Below are 19,783 nucleotides of genomic sequence, written 5' to 3'. Positions count from 1 at the left end.
CACTGGAGTTGGGGGAATTATAATGTTTTCTTCAAAAAGTTGGCTTCAAGATGACAGTCTCATTTTTGTTTTCCTGCCCTCTCTTCTTGCCTTTTTCAAACAGGTCCTCCAATGTTGTGAAAATAGTGACTTTCAAAAAAGGGTAGATGAATTCCACGCAAGTGGCTGGTGTAGAATAATTTACCCCATGTTATTCCTCCTGCAGTTATTGACACACTAACTTGAGATTTTTTTTATTTTTATTCTTTTCTCTTCCAACATTTTACTTTAGTTGTTTCGAATCTAGCCCAATTTTTTTTACTAGTACCCAGCTCTTAATGTGGCCATATATGCCAGCCAAGGTGGGCATCATTCTTTCCTATGTGACTTTAGATTACAGCTAAGCTATTTGTGCCTAAGTCTAGTAGAGTGATCTGTGTAATCGTGGAAGGACAGCCAGTTAAATGAAAGTGTGGGCAGAGTGGCACAATCTAAGTGATTCAAGAAAGGCTGTTTGCACAGAGTGGGGGACTTTGCAGCCAGGGGAAAGGCAGGACTTCTGAGGATCCACGTCTTGAAAAGCTTCCTTGTGAGGGATTGCACATGGAGGAAGAATGTGACAGAGCCAACAGAAGAGACAGTGTCTTGGAGACCAACGACTCTGCTGTCATAACCACCCTGAGTCACTCTGAAATGCTTTTGAAGCTACTCCCTTTCCTGAGACACTCCTGTTTTAATGTACTGTATTCTGTAGTTTACATGGACTGAGGAAGGAAATACATTTATAGATTCTCTCTTTCTTTCTCTTTGAATTATAGGCTGGAACTTTTGGATTTGACAGTTCAGCTTTTTGATTAATCTGGTTCAAATGTTTTTCAAAATGATAAATAAATGTAATCAACATGTGATCGTGAAGAAAATCTACCCATTTTTGCTAAGATTCAATTGGCAGATAATCAAAATGTGGATTTTCCTTGTCTGCCATAGGCATCTTTCTTCTCAGTGATTCCTACGTTCTTCTTTGTAAAGTTTACCACTGCAAACAAATTCTTTAGTTCTGATTCTTAATTAACTTCTCCATGCTCTCCTCAAAAGCAGATTTTCCTCCTCATAAATACAGGTAGTCCTCAACTTACAACAATTTGTTTAGTGACCTTTGAAGTTACCACGGCATTGTAAAAAGTGACTTATGACCATTTTTCACACTTACCACCATTGCAGCATCCCCATGGCCATGTGCTCAAAATTTGGATGCTTGGCAACTGGCTCATATTTATGATGGTTGCAATGTCCCAAGGTCATATGATCATCTTTTGTGATCTTCTGACAAGCAGAGTGAATGGGGAAGCTAGATTCATTTAAAAATTATATTACTACCTTAACAACTGCAGTGATTCACTTAACATCTGTAGCAAGAAAAATCATAAAGTGGGGCAAAACCAACTAAACAGATATCTCACTTAGCAACAGAAATTTTGGGCTCAATTATGGTTGTAGGTCAAGAACTACCTGTACAAGGTTATTGAATTAAGGTATCATGAAGCATGAAATCTTTGAGATATGGTTCTTTAGTTTATTGAAATATTCAATGACTTAATCAGAGATGATGGGAATATATAGCAAACAAAACATGAGCTTCGTATTAGAGCTGCAAACACAAATTTCTATTGTATTCTGCAGAGCTCTTGGTAAACAATGACTTGGTTCAAGTTACATGCATACAGATACGTGCAGATTTCCAAATTCATTGCAAAGTTAGAATAAATGACGAAAGGCAGTAAGAGGTGAACAAATACCTTTGAACGTTTTTTACGAAACAGGTGCTAATTCATATATTACAATCTAAATCAACAAACTCTGAAACTAGCTAAGGTAGCAGGTTCTAGTCAAATAGCTATCTCAGTCTGTTGTAATAATGTTTCCCAGTTTGCTATTCAAATTTAATACTTGGATTGAAGCAGATATACAATAGAAGAACCTTGAGTTAATTTTTATCTCTCCAAAGCAAGAAACTTATTTAACATCAGCCATGACCTTTCAACTAGAATTTCATGGCTGCATCTATAAAATATTCTAGTTGATTGATTGATTATGTGCCATTAAGTCAGGGTCAAATATTAGCAACCACATATATTTTCTCCATGATAATATGTTCCTAACTTAGTCTTTCACGTCTTCCAATGGTGCACTCATCACCCATGAACCTGAGTACATCCACCTTACTGCTGGTCAGCTCTTTCTCTTTCCTTCAGGGCTCATCTTTCTCAGCACTGCACTTTTTTCGGACAGCTACAATAGCCAATGACATTTAGTGGGGTTCTATGGCTGAGGATGAACTTAAAAGTGGTTGTTCCTGGTGCAGTGCCCTAATCATAATAAATAAGTGCAATAAATTATAAAATATCCCTCAAATAGCTTTCCTTTGTATTAATTTTTCAAAATAATTTTACAAACTATCACACCAATACATACAGAATTACACATTCTTTTTGTTACAAATTACATACAGTATTACAACAATATTACAGATGAGAGGGCCACTAGCTATTGTATTATTTCCTTTTTGTTTGTTATGGAAGGACCAATGGCAAGTCAGAGGCCAGGGGAATGGATTGTTTTTCCTATTTGTTAGCAAGCAAGCAAGCAAGCAAGCATTAATTGGTTTACAGTGTTCCTGTAAATTCTTTGTGGAGTAGGAGGTGGAAATCCCGAGATTCCTTCCAGATTATGGGAAAAGCAAGACAATCCCAGAACAGGACAGGAGCCTTGCAGTTGTACTATATTTATGTAATCTAACCAGGGGTGGGATACGACAGGGTTAATTACCGGTTTGGGATTTACGAGCTTCCCTGCACGCTGTGAGCCATGTGCCTGTAAATCGTCATCAGCATGCTGTGTGCAGAGACGCAGCCTTTGAAACAGCCCTCTTTTCCTGATTTTTTAACTGCAGCTGTGCCTCATTCGGCAGCTGAAGTTGAAAAATCAGGAAATAAAGATCAGGTAAGAGCCTGGGTGAGCGGGTGGGCAAAAACATCAGCAGACATAGAACCAATTCTATGTCTGCTGCTCTTCAGAGCTACCAGTTCTACAGAAGTGGACAGAACCAGTAGAAACCCACCCCTGAATCTAACCAAGCTGGACAAGGTGAGAAACACAATCCTCGATTTGTGCATAAATTGCTTTAGTGGAATCTCAGTGGAGAATAGGAGAAGCTGATGAATGTCATAATACTCTTCAAGAATCTAAAATAGGTATCATAGAAGAAAGCACCTTATCACCATGGAGTGCAGGATAGAGCAAAATATCTTAAAATTATGGGGAGACAGATTTTAATTGATTTTTAATAAGAACAGGTTTATCTTGGAACTAATTCACTAAACAGGGGGTGGGTTACCTCTGCTTGGATATGTTCTACAGAGATGACCATCTGTTGGGGATGGTTTAATTTGGATTTTTGGCAGCACAGAAGAATGGATTCAATGGTCAAATGGTTCTATTACTTAAAATTCATTAAACGAGAAAGTAAACTTCCAAAGGCATTTTCAGGGAATGACTGCTGTTTTTGAAATTTAGGATCCTACAAGGGTAACTCACATCCTATTTGGTCATGAAGTAGCCTCTGTGATCTTGACTGAGGGTTGTAACAACAACAAAAAAAAAAGATGGGATCCATGTGGAAGGAAGTCACGCTTGGTGGTCTCAGCTCCTTCAGAGTTGCATTAAATGTAATAGGGATTATCTGTACTGTATGATTGTTGAAATGATCAGTATAGTTCATAAAAGAACCACTTTCAAGAACAGCAGTGCAACTAAAGCCTACCTTAATTCTGACTATTTTCTGGGATAAACGTTTCTAAATTTGCCTTGGTCTTTTTTTTTTTTTTTTTTTAAAGAGAATATTTCTTGACAGACCTGAATTTTCAGTTTCCCTAGAGAAACAGCATCACATGATTTCCCAGGTCTGCTATATCTAGGAAGGGGGAAAAAATAGAACAGTGAATAATTGTGAAGTCCAACATCAGTTTCTTTGTTCTTGAAAAGAATGGAATCTATTTTTAAATATGTTTGTTATTACAGCAGTGACAAGGTAAATGGAAAAAAACAGCATATAAAAATGTAGATCAGAGGAGGATCCTATCTGCTATTGAAGTTGCCAAGCTCCTCCAGGGACGTGCTTCATGGGCATTGTCACGAAGGAATTGGTATGGCAGTATAGCTACTTTAAAAAAGTACCCAGAAGGTAAACAAAACATTTGGCTGTAGCCATTTTCTTCTTCACTCTGTGAAAATGCTTTTAAGTTCTACATAGGACTCAGAGGTTAAACTTGAGATTGATGGTTTGCTCTACAGCATGCTAGTTTATGAATTTTTTTTGAAAGATAAGGTACAGGATAAAAGCAGTATTTTTCCAATGAAGTCAACATAGCTTCAAGATGTCTAAAACTTGTAATGCTTTGTTCTTTATTAGTTTGGACATGAGGATAGATGATCTGCTGTGGGGGTGGATCAAAGGGATATTTTGGAAGTGCTGAGTGGTGTTCTTTCCCATTGGATCTCTAGCCCATGATTACCACAGTAGTTATTTCTTTTCCAATGTTGTCCTCTCTGTTAGTCATTTTTTTTTCATACCAACCAACTTCCTTCTCCCTATTTTTAATCCCAATTTCTCTCTAGGCTTCAAGCAAGGTGGAGAAGAGCAGATTTCCATTATATTATTTGGGAAACTAGAGCTGTATTACTAGAATAGAATAGAATTCTTTATTGGCCAAGTGTGATTGGACACACAAGGAATTTGTTTTGGTGCAAATGCTCTCAATGTACATAAAAGAAAACGACAGTACAGTATTTTGCTTTTACAGGAGTTGCACATTTCCTGATCTTTAAATAATATATGTGAAAAAATGGGCCTTTTGCACTTTTCTGCTTTAAGCAATAGTGCAGCAGTCCCAAATTCCGCTCACGGCAATGTTCCAAAAATAATGTTGTGAAATGGAAACTTAACCATCCTTTCCTCAGTTTCCCCCCTGTAGTTGTCAACCACAATCATTCTTCCTCATTAACAAGCTATTTAATTTCAATTCTCCTATGCTTCATACTTCATGACCTACAATAATGGCATGGTCTGCTTTTCTCCTCCCTGGGGCTATTTCTGCCTGGTCTCTTCCTCCATTTCTTTATTTCATGTTATTTTCAACTGGGAAAAGACCAAAAGGTGGAGGAGCAGTCAAACCAGTCTGAAGAACCTCCTATAGTGGGGTCCATTCTATTCATGCTGTGTTGATCAAAGATGTTGCAACAACAGCAAATATTACACTAGCATTGTTTTGTATTTCTCAGGAAAGGGAGGAGATGATTTAAGATTTGAAAGAACAAAAGTCTAAGATAAATGGGATTGTTTACTCTGAACATTTATAACATTTATAATCCATCAATACAGGGCAGTCTTCAATTTACAGTTCATTTAATCATCATTCGAAGTTACAATGGCACTGAAAAAAGTGACTTATGACTGTTTTTCACACTTATGACCATTGCAGCATCCCCATAGTCACATGATTTATATTCGGATACTTGACATGGGGGTCATGTGATCCCCTTTTGCGACCTTCTGACAAAGCAAGGTCAATGGGGAAACCAGATTCACTTAAAATCATGTTACTAATTTAACAACTGCAGTGATTCATTTAACAAATGTGACAAGAAAAATCGTAAAATGGAGCAAATTTCTCACTTAAGCAACATAACCTTTGGGCTCAATTGTGGTCATAAGCCGAGGGTCACCTGTATGTGGTTACTATTCAGACAATATTACAGTTGTTTTCTTTTGCTTTGAATATTTGTAAGCGTACACGTGTAGGATGAAGATAAAAGTAGTAATAGGACAACTTGGGAGGCTGCACTTGGAAAATACAAGGCTCCAGTATTGGACTAATGATGAAATACACAAAATTAAGTGTTCAACACCTTACTTTTTCCTCTTTCTTTTTAAGGATTCTATCATGTACTCCTTAGAGCTTCTTAGTCATCCAGGTCAGAGTTGTCTCAAAGGTGAATTTTCTTTTCTTTGAAAGGCAACTGGACTGTTTTTTTTTTTCCCTTGAGGAGGAAGAAGAAAAGGTTTTGCTTCTCATTCAAGAAGCTTCATCAGTTGTGATGGCAGGGGGATGGACGGATAGGTACTGACTGTTGAGGCCGAATGGTGGGGAGATGGAAGGATAGGTTCTGATAGGATGGTGTGCGGTGGGGAAGATGGAAGGATGAATAATGGATGGAAACTGAACAAGGAACGATTTAACCTGGAAATAAGGAGAAACTTTCTGACAGTGAGAACAATCAACAAATGGAACAGCTTGCGCTCGGAAGTTGTGGGAGCACCATCACTTGGGACTTTTAAGAAGAGATTGGACTGCCATCTGTCAGAAATGGTGTAGGGTCTCCCACTTGGGTGGGGGGTTGGACGAGATGACCTATAAGGTCCCTTCCAACTCTGATTATCTGTATCTATCTGGATTCTATTTCTTTGCAGACATCTCATTGATAGCACTCTCTGAGAGCTGTTAAAGCCACTTGGGGGGAAAAACAATCCAGTTTCCTTTTGAGGAAAAAAGGACTATCATATGCCATGTTTAGCTAATATCTTTGTTTATTTAGAGAGGAAAAATTCTCACTCTGGACAAAAGCAGGGTAGGGGGGAAAGAAAAAAAAAGCAGGAAAGTATTGGGAAGGGGAAGAGAACACTCAATTTTGGCAATGCCAATGTCAGTAGATAAAGCAGAGCAGCTGCATTGTAAAGAATTCAGCAGGATGCATCATGAGTGGAGATTTAAGGAGATCCCCATCTTGCATCTAATAATTTGGGTGACGCATTTCCAGTTATCTCCCAAAAGACAGGAGCCAATCCTCAGCCTTGATTACCAGATTGTAGATAATGTTGGGAGATGGCTGGGTGCTTCTTTAAAAGAAAACTGGCTAACAGCTAACTGACAAGTTGAAGTGGCTACAGGGTGAAGCAGACAGGAGAACTGGACTCTATTGTTCTGCTTCTTAGTCATGTTTCTTTTGAAAAGTACCTGCACAAAACTTGCCAAGGAATAAGTGAGTTTCAACAAAGGGCTAAATCTACTGGTCTAGACATCTGCCAAAACCCACTTCCTCCCTCAATCCCATTTCCATATCTCTTAAAATAATATCTCTATTAATGAATATTTTCACACTAAATAATGAGATTTGGTGGGATTTGAAGGCAGAGGAATGAAGTTAGAAGAATCCATTACTGGCTGCCTTAACATTTTTTTTGTAGAAGCAGAATAAAGACATTTCCATTAAATAGCTAACAATTGGGAATGTCATTATGAAGAGAAACACACACACACACACACACACACACACACACACACACACTAGCCCAGAAGTTGGGAAAACAATATTTTATCTGAGCCTTGGAGATATGCCTTTAGAGTTATATGAATGCTGCCCTATGCTTCTTGGAGAGATGGGAGGAATAAATGTACTAAATTCACCTGTCCAGGTCCCACACACATTTATCATTTTAATATTCTGGCTTAAAATTCCTTCATGCCTGCAGGAGATATAGACTTGCCTGCAAGAAATGATTTAAAAAGTCATGATTATTACTAGGACAGTGCCACTGAATCTCCACCTACTTTTTATATGCAACCCTCATTTAAAAAAAATGTGGAGCTTCAATGGCATCACCAAGGCCACCATCTTGCTTCTCTTTTTTTAAAACCATACCCTGCTGACAACTCCAGAAGACAGAAATTACAAACATGCTTCATGGAAGATGGGCATTAAAGCATAAAGTTGGAGAACTGATTTTAAGATAGCCTGCTTCACTTTGGAAACAAATTAGTGCAAGAAAACAACACATTTGTTGCTGCTGCTTTGGATAACAAGGTTGTAGTTCCTTTCCTAGCTGCAATATAGGCCAAAACTCTCAGAAGGTCACATTCCCCTTATCACTGCATATCTACTTCTCATCACTGCACGTTCCTATCTTCAAAAAAAGCTGAACAGGTCAAGTTACTGCTTGTAACACACTGCAGTCTTATCAGTAAAAGGCAATCTTTTTTTTTTGGAAAAATACTTTATTAGTTTTACCTTTAAAAGAACAACACAACTACAAATTATGTACAACAAAAAGAAAAATAGGCCTTGGCATAGACCAAGAGGGAGAGAGAGGAAAGCCTAAGAGAGGGGAAAGGGAAGAGTAAGGGAGGGGAAGGATAGAGTAGGGAAAACAGTTAAAATAAAACCATATTTTGTGACTGTCTGTAAGATCCTTTCTTCTTCAAAAGTATCATCGGCGGTGCTTTTCTTTATCTCTGCTTCGGAGGCCCTCGGCCATAATTTTCCTAGAGATGATCTATCTTTGGTTTAGCCAATTATACAAAGGATTCCAATTGTTGTAATATGATGAGGATTCTTTATTTTTTTAGTGCTTGGGTTAGTTTGTCCATTTCGGCGCATTGTAAAATTTTCTGAATAACCATATGTTCAGAGGGAATGGAAGATAATTTCCAGCACTGGGCAAATGCCAGTCTGGCTGCGGTTAAGATATGAATTACAATATACTTCGATTTTTTGGGTATTTGTTTATCGAAAATTCCTAGAAGGAAGGACTCTGGTTTGTACTCTATTTGTTCCTTGGTTATTTCCTCTAGCCAGCGTAAAAGGCAATCTTAACCTCTCTGTTAGACAACAATTCCTATTCTTGCTTGTTTTTAATCAGAATATAAGCAAAGTCTGGCTAGATCAGGCAACAGCTCTTCCTTATCCAGCTTTTGCTTGGTGCCTCACAAGCAGATGGACATCCTCTTCTTCTGTTCTTATTCCCAGCATTCTGCCTGCAATAAGGAGGTAGCCCTGAATCTTTAAAACTGTTGAGATATTCTTCCATGAAATTTATCCAACCTTTCTAATCAGTGAAATGCTGCATGAAAAACTGCAATCTTTAGCCCTGCTTGAAATCTGCTTTCAGTCAGATTTCTTCATTGGAGGATCAGAGGTCTCAGTGTAGAGGCAGACATAGGAAGAAAACTTTTTTTTTCCTGGTCACTTTATGGCATGCAGGATTTATGCACTTTGATCACATCCGTTCTCAATTAGTTTTTCCATGCTAAAGATTTGCACAATTTTAGCCTTTTCTAGTAAGTGCTCTGATGAATTCTGTTGCTCTCTGATGCACTTTCTCCCATTTCTACTGTGTACTTTTCAAATGAACCAGAAATCCATTCATTATTCCAGTTGCGGATGCATCATTGATTTATACAGGGGATTGCGATGGCAGCAGTTCCGTTTTCAAACCCTTTTTTCCTGGTTCCTGATATAGGTGTGTGTTTCCCTTTCTTCTGGTGCCAGCCCTCAAATGAAGCCCTTTCTTAATATATCTGAGGTATACGATTTATATTGACTGTTTCCTAGTATGATTTGATTGCTTATTGTGCCCTATGACTATTATTAAGTGTGGTACCTGATGACTCTTGACGAATGTATCTTTTCTTTTATGTACACTGAAAGCATTTGCACCAAGACAAATTCCTTGTGTTTCCAATCACACTTGGCCAATAAAGAATTCTAATTCTATTCTACAAGAAGTTTTCATTTGAGTCATCCAGTAGAATGCCCAGGATTTTTTTTTAAATTACTTTTTGGATTTTTTTCTTTTCTCCCTCGGACAATCAGAAAAAAACACTATGCTGTTCTGGCTTGAATTGTGTATACAAATGGAGCTCCAGTCCCTTTTAAAAACAAACAAAACTTTGTTGCTGCTAATTTCCTAGCAAAACAAAAGGGAGAGTCAGCTAGACCAGGGGTCTCCAACCTTGGCAACTTTAAGGCTTGTGGACTTCAACTCCCAGAATTCTTTGCTGGCTGAGGAATTCTGGGAGTTGAAGTCCACAAGCCTTAAAGTTGCCAACGTTGGAGACCCCTGAGCTAGAGCAACTCATGCATGCCTTTCCACCTTCATTGAATCGCCGGAGGGCGAGTTGCAGTGCCTGCCTCCAGAGGACGGCAGGCGCTGCAACACCCAACTAAGGCAGAGGTCTCCAACCTTGGCAACTTTTAAGCCTGGAGGACTTCAACTACCAGAATTCCTCTTTGCTGGCTGGGGAATTCTGGTACCTGAAGCCTGCCAGGCTTAAAGTTGCCAAGGTTTTATGTATTGGTTTTGTCAAGCGATTATAAGATAACAGGTATAAGTATAAACATAGTTATGAATACATGAAATGGATACATATAAGAAAAATAAAAAAATATACAATAAAAAGGTTGGAGGCCGCTGCCCTAGGAAGAGTAGACAAAAAGCAAAAAAATAAAAAATAAAGTTCAGCGCTCTTCCGATTTCTACGCCACGTGATCAAAACAAAAGCCCGTCTCTCCCCCCTCCCCTCCCCGGCATTAAAAAGCTCGGCAGAAAGAACCCGGGTGTCGTGCGCGGATGCCGAGCAGGAGGAGGGCGGAGCAAAAAAATAAAATAAATTAAATTTTAAAAAAAATCAAGGCATCTAAGATCAAATATTGGCCCAAAGCAAGAAGAGAAGCCGAAGGAGCGCGTGTTTCTGCTCGGTGGTGCGGGAGAAAGTAGCGCCGTTGCCTTGCCTGCGTAATCGTGTTCCGGGAAGGGCTAACATAAATTTCGTTTGGGGCTTTACCCAGCCTAATGGTTTTTAGGCGGAGGGAAGGAGAGAAGAAGACCGACAGTAATATTAATGGATTCCCCCCCCCCTTTCTCCTTCCCGCCTCAAGAGTGAGAGACTCTCGCTCTCCTTCAGCTTCCCTCAGCGCTCTTTTGGAGCCTGGAAAAAGTTTCTCCGGTGGGCAAGAGGCGGGGCTAGCAGGGGTGTGGCTTCCATCTTGCACTCTTTGCCATCAAAATTTGCATTGAATATTTCATCCGGACTTCCTGATCGGTTTCTATTGGGTGCAGGTAGAAAGCTTTGTAGGCACGAGAGTGTCAGTGTGGACTCAATGCAAATCTCTGGTCAATCCGTCCGCTCCCCGTTCCCTTCCCTCCCTCCCTCCCCAAGCGCCCAGCGCTAGCTCGATTCCAAATCCCGTCTCTCTCTCTCTTTCTCTCTGTCTTACGCTCCGTTTGAGCGAGCCTTTAAACCACGACCTGGCTAAGCGCAACCACGTGTAAACTGGCGGGAGAGATCTTTTGCCGATGCCTGGAGTGGAGGAGCCTGTGGATTAGTAATTCCTGGTGCCCCGCCGTCGGGCACGTGGTGAGGCGCTTCTGTGGGAAGTGAAGGAAAAAGCGAGGAGAAAAAAAAACAAAACAAAAACAACGTCGGGACCAAAGCGCTGGAATCATGAATGAAATGTCCAGCTTTCTGCACATTGGGGACATCGTCTCCTTGTACGCCGAAGGGTCGGTCAACGGCTTCATCAGCACTTTGGGGTGAGTCAGGAGCAGCACCCTCTCGGACGCGGAGGAGGAGGAGGGTGGGAGCGGTGGGGAGACGATTTGGGTGTCTCTTGGTCTGGTACCAAGGAAACGGACCCCACCTCATCCCAACAGGAGTGCTACCACTCTTAGGTGCAGGCAACAATGCCCAGCCACACTGCGAACCGGAGGAGTTTCGCTCTGAAGTTTTGAAGAGGAACCCTCTGCCTTTCCCAATCCACAGTCTTTCTTTTCAGAGTTTTTTACGCTTCGGGAGGTGGTGGTTGTGGTGATGGCGGCTGGCGGTTGGCATCTCGCCTCTCTGCCTTCAGATGAAGCGAGGAGCTTGTCGGTAGAGAGAGGCTGAGAGGGTGGGGGAGTTTCCTGGGCTTGTTCAAACGAGTCGGTGGCCGGTTGCAGTCGAGCTCTCCACCAGCAGGGGTCTAAGGCTTCCGGACCACAGTGCCCCATTCGTTTCGATTGGGTTACTTGAGCCTGCCCTGGGGAGGGTTGGAAGAGTGGTAGGCGGCTGGCCTGGGCTGTAGGAACTGCTACTGTTGCAGCCGGAATATGAAGATACTTTAGAAAAACAAAAACAAAACCCAAAGCTATGCCTGGTTGGAAGGAACCTAAATCAAACAATGTATTTTTAAAATCGGGGAATCTGCCCTGGTAGTTCTGTACCTGGTTGCTTATCAGAATAATCATGGAATTGTTTGCCCCCTCAGACAGGAGTTAACCCCCCCCCCAAAGCTTTTTTATGCCTACAGCAAAAACAGCCACCCGCATAATTGCACAAAGAAGACCAAATGGCATATTAAATACAGGATATGCTTGTAAGGGGAACAGTCTCGTCAGAAGAAGTATTTTACTCACTCATTTCAGTGACAGCTCCAAACTGTTGGTGCCCTTAATGCTGCCTGCCGGGTGCAGATCTAAAGCAAATCTCTGCAAAAAAGGTTTAGTTTTGGTTAAAATATAAAAAGAAAACGGTTGTGAAATGGTCTCGTGTATTTTGTGCTGTCTGTTTCCACTTAATCTTCTCACTCTTGTTCTTTTTTTCTCCCCCCAAATCTCTTTCACCACACTTTCCCCTGTCATCTTCAGTTTGTAAGGCTTTGGGGCAGGGACTTTGTCACTTCTGGGTGCTCTACACAAAATCTGGTTTATAGCTGGCACTCAGTAACTGCTAATTAGCAGTGATGAATCAGTGCTTATAAACGGTGACATAACCTGTCAAATAACTTGTCAGTACTTGGAAACTGCCAATGGTTGCCAACCAGCTCTGCTATTTTATTCTTTGTTTGGGGATCCATGTGTTCTGGAGAAAAGCAGCAAAGCAATCTAACTGTTTAGATTTTGGTAACTTCTGTCTGTCCAGGATCTTACTTAAAACTAACCCCATAGGTAAGTGATTTGTATTAGGATTCCACAGCCATGGATCCATTTATCTCTTTCTGCAGGGCAAACTATTCCTTTTCAACCTCATCTCTTAGCAGCCAGTTTCTGGCTAGATCGCTAAATCTCATACTGATTATTCTAACACATGTTGATGGGGTACTTGCTATATTCCTGCAATGACTTTATGAGATCCAAGTAAGTTGTTAGCAAAATTAAGTGAGGTAGATTCATGTCAGAAAAAAAATCTAGCATATATTAGATGAACTTGGACTGAACAAGCAAGAGCTCAAGTAACAAAAAGAAAATCATGCTAGCTTTCTGTGATAACAGGGTCCTTTACTGTTATTTTTCACATAATGATATATCATTATCATCATCATTATGTCCCATACAAAAGCACATTGAGTAGTAAATATTTTCCAGTAGTTTTGATCATTTGCAGCATGTTTGGCACATTGTCTCATAGCCATAACAATATATGACTAATAACATTTCCCCCAAGAATCCATATTACTAAAGTTCTAAAAAAATGTTATTTAGAAAACACCTGCAGATGTTCTGTACAAGTGGAGATTATGGTACTGTCCCGATCTATTGTGCTCCTTGTTGTATATTTTGATTTTGATGATTTTTTTGTCCCCAGCATTATTGCCAAGTCTTCCTATAACACTGGATAATAAAATTCAATATCTGCATCTTTAAATAATATACAGATAAGTAAATATATAGTTATAGAACTATAAATAGTGTACTGGCCTGCATGAAGGAATGAACACAATAAAATATCATGAAAAATGGTAGACTTTCACAGGGTCTTGAAGATGAGTGGCCACAAGGTTTTTGCCCAAAGCAACCCTATCTTTGTATGTGAGACTCAATTTGGTGCAACGGTGAAGGCATCAGGCTAGAAACTGGGGGACCATGAGTTCTCCCACCTTAGACTGCTGATTGACCAGGAGCTACTCAGCCTTTCTCAGCCCGAGGAAGAAGGCAATGGCAAATCATTTCAGAAATCTTGCCAAGAAAATTACAAGGACTGATCAGAGAAAATTACAACTTTGAGTCAGTTAAAAACTGACTCAAAAGTAACAAAAAAGCAAACAAAATAAAAATCTGTATGTATCAACTGCACCCCCCTGTTTGTGGTCACATATACCATTTTTGCTTCCTACTTGTATTATATTGTATTACCTTTAATTGTCCTCAAAGACCTTTCAGAAGCTACAATTGATCCAGATCACAGCGGCACCTGTATTGCAACATAACTTTGCTGCACTAGCTTTATAGACAATTCAAGGTGCTGGTTATCATCCCTTCATGGCGCAGGATCAGGTTATTTGGAGGATCACCTATCTCTGATCATGTTTGCCCATCTTATGAGATTCAAAAGGGTGGTCCCCTTCAGATCCCCTGCATGAAACAGTGTCTTCCAGTAGGACCCAAGAGGCATGCCATCTGTATTGTGGCGCCGCCTTTTTACAACAGCATGCATCACAAGATTTGGATGTTCCCCATTCTGCTGACCTTCCTTAAAACTCTAAAATCTTAGCTATTCCTCAAGCACCAGATTTGGACACTAGATGGGTCCATCTGGAAAACGGGTTTAGGATTTTGAATATATTTTGCTTTTGGTCTTTGCTTGTGCTATTTTACACTGTGTTTTGTTTTTATTGTTTATTGTATGTGGTTACTAATTCTGTGCTGGCTATCCAAAGTCACATTTTGTGAATTGGACCACCACATAAATCACTTAAGTAAATAAATAATTATGTCAAAAATTACTTTAGCCATGAAATATTCTCTTGGACAACAAGAACATCTTGCTGACTGCTAAGATGGAAAGTACAGCTGTCTATCACCAATGTGGAAGCAAAGCCAATCTTAATAAAAAAAGAGCTGTAGGCAAAAGGAAGTAGAAGCATGGGGTGATTGGGTGGGATCATCTATTTCATCCAAAGTCTACAAGTCAGCAGTCACAGGTCCGTGCGGCTGATTGCGGTCATTGCTTAAAACAAAAGTGAAGTTTACATTAGTTTTTGAAGTCCATGTAATTTACAATTCAAATTAAATGCAAACTCAAAAGTAAGTCCAACTGAGTCCAATTATGCTAGCCTAGATAATAACGATTCTTTATTGATTAGGCATTGGGCCTTATCAGAATATAAAATACAGGACAATAGTAAGATGTAATGCGTTAGAAAATAGTGTAAACAGTGTAAGTAAAAGAAAATGCAAACCGTATCTGTGACTCCTACACTTGTCAGATTCATATATGCAGTTTTGTTTAGATAGTGAGCCTTGTACTTTTTCAATTCCAATAGGCCACTCATCTAACGTGCGATTGAAGACATTGATCAATCTTTCTTACACAGTTGACAAATGATATATATATATATGTGCTACATCCTCTATCTCTGGTGTGACCTACCCTAGATAACAGAGCCAGTGTACTGTAGGCTTACTGCACCAGTCAAGAAAGTGGAGACCATGAGATCTAGTTCTGCCTTAGGCCTAAAGCAGGCTGTGTGAACTTGGGTCATTTACTTTTAGGCCTAGGAAGAAAATAATGGGCAAACCACTTCTAAAATCTTGTCAAGAAACCTTCAGTGTCTTGTTTAGGTGGTCTCCAGGAATCAACACTAATATAAAAAGGGAAAGAAAGAAGAGAAAAGAAAAGGAAGGAAAAGATTGCAGGCTCTTCTTTCTGAAGTTGTTTGTTTGTGTTGTCAATTCAAATTTGAACCAAATTTATCCAGGTCATTAAGTGTTGGCAACATGAAAAGCTCTTTCATTGCTCTGTAGTACAGAAGGGAGAAATAGATCCATAGCATGAGAGCTAGTCACAATCATTACTACTGTAAGTAATGAGATTTCAGCCTGAAGTTCTTGATTTGCTTATATGTTTAAAAAAAAATTGTGAACCCTATCTTCACATTTGTTATGGGGATTATATAATTCTATTTTCATGATACATGACACTGATTGAAATGAACAAAAATAGAATTAAATAGTAAATGTACAGTATTTAATTAGTGTTACTATAGTTTATGCTATTTTTTGACAGGATGCCTGTGCAAAATAGTTGCAAAATAAAAAAACGGTAAATTAAAATGCAATTAATGTCTTTATCCGCTTTACAATCATAATTTATTTTCTTTGCTTGATACTTTGTAGACTATCCATGTTTCTTTCTCCTTATCTCAGTCAGTCAGTGACTGACTGTAGAACTTTGGCCCTTGCTGATGATCCTGGCTCATGGTAGACAGAGGTGGTATTCAGCAGGTTCTGACCAGTTCTGGAGAACCAGTAGTGGAAATTTTGAGTAGTTTGGAGAACCGGCAAATACCAGCTCTGACTGGCCCTGCCCCCATCTATTCTCTGCCTCCTGAGTCCCAGCTGATCGGCTGGGTCTTCTTTTGTTGCCCTGCACAGGAGAATGGAGCTGGAAAGCAGGCTATTGGAGTGGGGAGGGAATGGGGTTTTTCAGTAACCTTCCCCTAGGAGTGGGGAGGGAATGGAGATTTTTACAGTATCCTTCCCCTGGAGTGGAGATTTTACAGTATCCTTCTCCTGCCATGCCCACCAAGCCACGCCCACCAAGCCACACTACGCCCACCAAGCCACGCCCACAGAACTGGTAGTAACATTTTTTGAATCCCATCACTGATGGTGGAACATAGCTGTGGGACGTTTTAGATGCGCAACAAAATCATATGTCTTCAAATTTGTTATTTATTTAACTTCTATGCCACCCATCTCACCTAAGAATATTAAAATCAATAAAAACAAGATAAGACATTAAAACATTAAAACAATAAATATTATCACCAGAACTGATTTAGATTTTGTATATACAATTACAAAGTTCTAGAACTTTGCAGGAATGGATGAAGTGATATAAGTCATTTGAAGAAATGACATTCAGATTTGTAGAACTTTTGAAATAGCTTTTTTCTTAAGCCATCTTTCAATCCTTGCTAGGGCATAGCCATAAACATGCTAGTCAGCATATCTGGTCATTGCCATTTATGAGAAGATTTGTAACCTGATTTTACAACCAGTTTTACTATGTTTATTAAAATAGGTCCCCACCTTCTCCCTGTGTGTATCTTGCTGCCTTCCTTTCCCTTCTTTGTGAATTTTTAAATCAGTTTTGGTGTTAATATTTATTATTTTAAAGTTTTAATGTCTTATCTTGTTTTTATTGATTGTAATAACTCTAGGTGAGATAGAAGTTAAACACACACACACACACACACACACATATATCCAGGATAAAATTATAAATAAGATTTTTATCAGGATACTCATCTATATTTGACTTAAAGTCTCCTATAAATTCAGTTTGATTGTGAAAATGTTCTTACATTTATCAGTTTTAATCAACTTAGCCATGTTGGAGTGACACAGCAAACCACAATTTGCCTGGATTTCACCTTAGTAGTGAATGAGGAGTAGGCTAATTCTGATCCATCTTGCTTATCAGCTAAGTTAACAAACCACCAATGTCTATATCCATGGTTTGACTGGCATGTTGTCTGAAATCATTCCAGAGAAGTTAGCCAGAAATAAAGTCAAGAATGGTCTGTAGCTTCTTAAACTGGCAAGTGCTAGATGATTTGGTAGTCCAAATAAAACTGAATACTTTTACTGGCTCTTCCAGTCTCTCTCATGCTGCCAGCCAGTGAGATGAATAAGCAGAAATGGAAAATCCTATCACCTTAGGCTGTTCATTTTTGAAATATCAGATCTGTTTAATTGAACCCAGATGTTAATGGTTAGATCAGGTCCTTTGTGCTTAAATTTCAATTCTATTCTTTGCGAAGAGTGGCATTAAAAGCTGGCCAAAATGCTAAAATTACACGAAATGACAACGTTGGAATGAATGTAGAACACAATTAAAGGCTCTGTTGAAAAAAATGAAAGGTTGTTCTCCTGCAACACAAGAACCCGTTGGTTACCAATTACTGTATGTCAAATCAGAATGACCTCAAAACTAAATAAAGCTGCCAGTTGCAGCCTTTACTTAACCTCAGATTTAGTTTTGAAGGCTTTACGTTACATTTTCTTACAAAAGAAAAGTTAAGATTGAAAGGCAAGAAAAATAATATTCAAATAAAAGAATGAATGCAAAAATAATTTTGATGATAAGCACAGAATTTTAAATGATTGTTCTTATTTTACTATAATTAACAGGGTTTTCACTAGTTCTTCTAGTGTATTTTTGTCCAGGGTACACACTTCTGGGTAATTATTGTTGCAGAATACTGTGACTCTGTCTTGCTTTTGACAGATCTTTGGTGGTTTTTAGCTATCAAACAATACAGTAGCACTACAAGCCGTATACAAGGAATGGAAAACTTTTATCTCTTCAGCTCTTATTGAACTTTTGATAAATATAGCCCACACAAACAAAAACTCTTTTGGGATATTCTGTAATTTCAAGAATGGGAAAGGATCCTGAAAGAAAAAGAATTTAAGAAACACTGGTCTATATGAACCCTTTTCTAGATTTAATAAGTACATTGATGGAAGACTGGCCAGCTTCCTACTTCGCTAATATGTCTATTCAAGTGGATTCTCAGCAAAAGTTTTATGTATCTATATACTGTATAAGTGAACATCTTGTACTGTAAGGAGAGACCTGAAACTGGAGTCACTGTCCATATATTTAAATATACACTTTCATATACTGGGAATAAAAATGCTAATTTCGTGTCTCTTCTTGGTACATTGGGAACCTTTGCAGGACTCTGTGATTGATTTCATGTAATAAGATCATATTTATAACTTTTAAGAAAGTTATTAACTCATTTCTCTATACTGAATTGGCCTGTTTATTTACCAAACTTTGTGTATTTTAACTAGAAGAGATTCTCCAAAGTCTGAAGCTGTCAACTTCCTCACCACCTGTTTCCTGAATCTTTAACCAAACTAGGGACTGTATCTGTTTTCTGTTTTCAAAGCCTGTACTGTACAACCTCATGCCTACACCCGTGCTGTAACTTGGAGATCTGTACCTTAAATAGTGGGTCTAATACATGATTTTGAGTGAAATGTCATGAATGTTTTAATATCTTTAGCAAAATACTTTGCGTTTCTGGCCTAGTTTTTCTCCCTTGCACATCCATCTCATTCTTGCTGTAGTATCTCCAAATTAGACAATCAGATTAAATAAATCCTTTTAATGTTAACTTTATCATTTGGATGCTACAGACTTTTAAAGCACCCATTGGCTTCCTGTCTAACGCAATACCCTTTTGATCCTAAAATAACATGATTAATGTTGAACGAACAAGAGAGTGGGGTGCCCTATTCAATAGTGCAATGATGCAATGCCCTCTGGCATATATGGAACATATGCTGCTGTTAGTTTCCACCTTAAAACTATGGCTGGATAAGACAAATCTACAATAATTTATATTCTGGGGTGATTTAACATTCATATATGCTAGTTAAGAACATAGAGAAAATATTCTGGGCCAGGTGAAAGCTCTGGTTAGTTTAGTTTTAGAGTCACCAATCTAAAGTAAGTGAAGCCTATAATGGATTAGGAGGAACGTTACATTTAGTCTGTTCCACTAATATAAATTATTCCTTTTCAGTGACAAAATAACATGGAGGATCAAAGAGGGAATGTTGGCAGATTTAAACCTGAGAAAAAGCTTCATTTGATGGCGTTTCTTGTTCTTGGTGCATGCACTGAATCCTTTCCTTCTTTGCATTGCATTTTATATTAGGGGTAGACAGTCTTACCATGTTTATACGGGCAACGATAAAAAAAAGTATGTTGTGCTTATGTTAGAGTATTTGCTGCTAGTTTGGAGTGTTACTTACATCAACGTAAGGGGAGCTACACCCCCTAATTTTAGGCAGTTGTGGTTTGCTTGGTTTCTGATAGTTGCAGAAAAGGGTTTAGGAAGCCACAGAGGGACTGGTAGCTCAGGTTGTTAGCTGTGCAATCTTAGCCACCCTGTTTTGTGCATCATATGT

The 19,783-nt window shown here is 39.0% G+C and overlaps 1 protein-coding gene across 1 annotated transcript in view; it reads left to right on the top strand.

Moving 5' to 3' along the window:
* Window positions 1-10,895: 10,895 nt before the first annotated feature.
* ITPR3 (inositol 1,4,5-trisphosphate receptor type 3) overlaps window positions 10,896-19,783 on the top strand; it is a 107,858-nt gene continuing 98,970 nt past the window's right edge. Inside the window, exon 1 of the mRNA XM_026677810.2 lies at window positions 10,896-11,404. Coding sequence (XP_026533595.1) covers window positions 11,316-11,404 — 89 coding nt within the window. The 5' untranslated portion in view covers window positions 10,896-11,315. The remainder of the gene's footprint in view (window positions 11,405-19,783) is intronic.

The sequence above is a fragment of the Notechis scutatus genome, chromosome 3, assembly GCF_049901735.1.
Source record: "Notechis scutatus isolate UNSWTSFEM ecotype Mainland chromosome 3, rNotScu1.2, whole genome shotgun sequence".
Lineage (NCBI taxonomy): Eukaryota > Metazoa > Chordata > Lepidosauria > Squamata > Elapidae > Notechis > Notechis scutatus.
The sequence above is the reverse complement of the archived record's forward strand: the minus strand, read 5'-3'. Positions and strand labels throughout refer to the sequence as shown.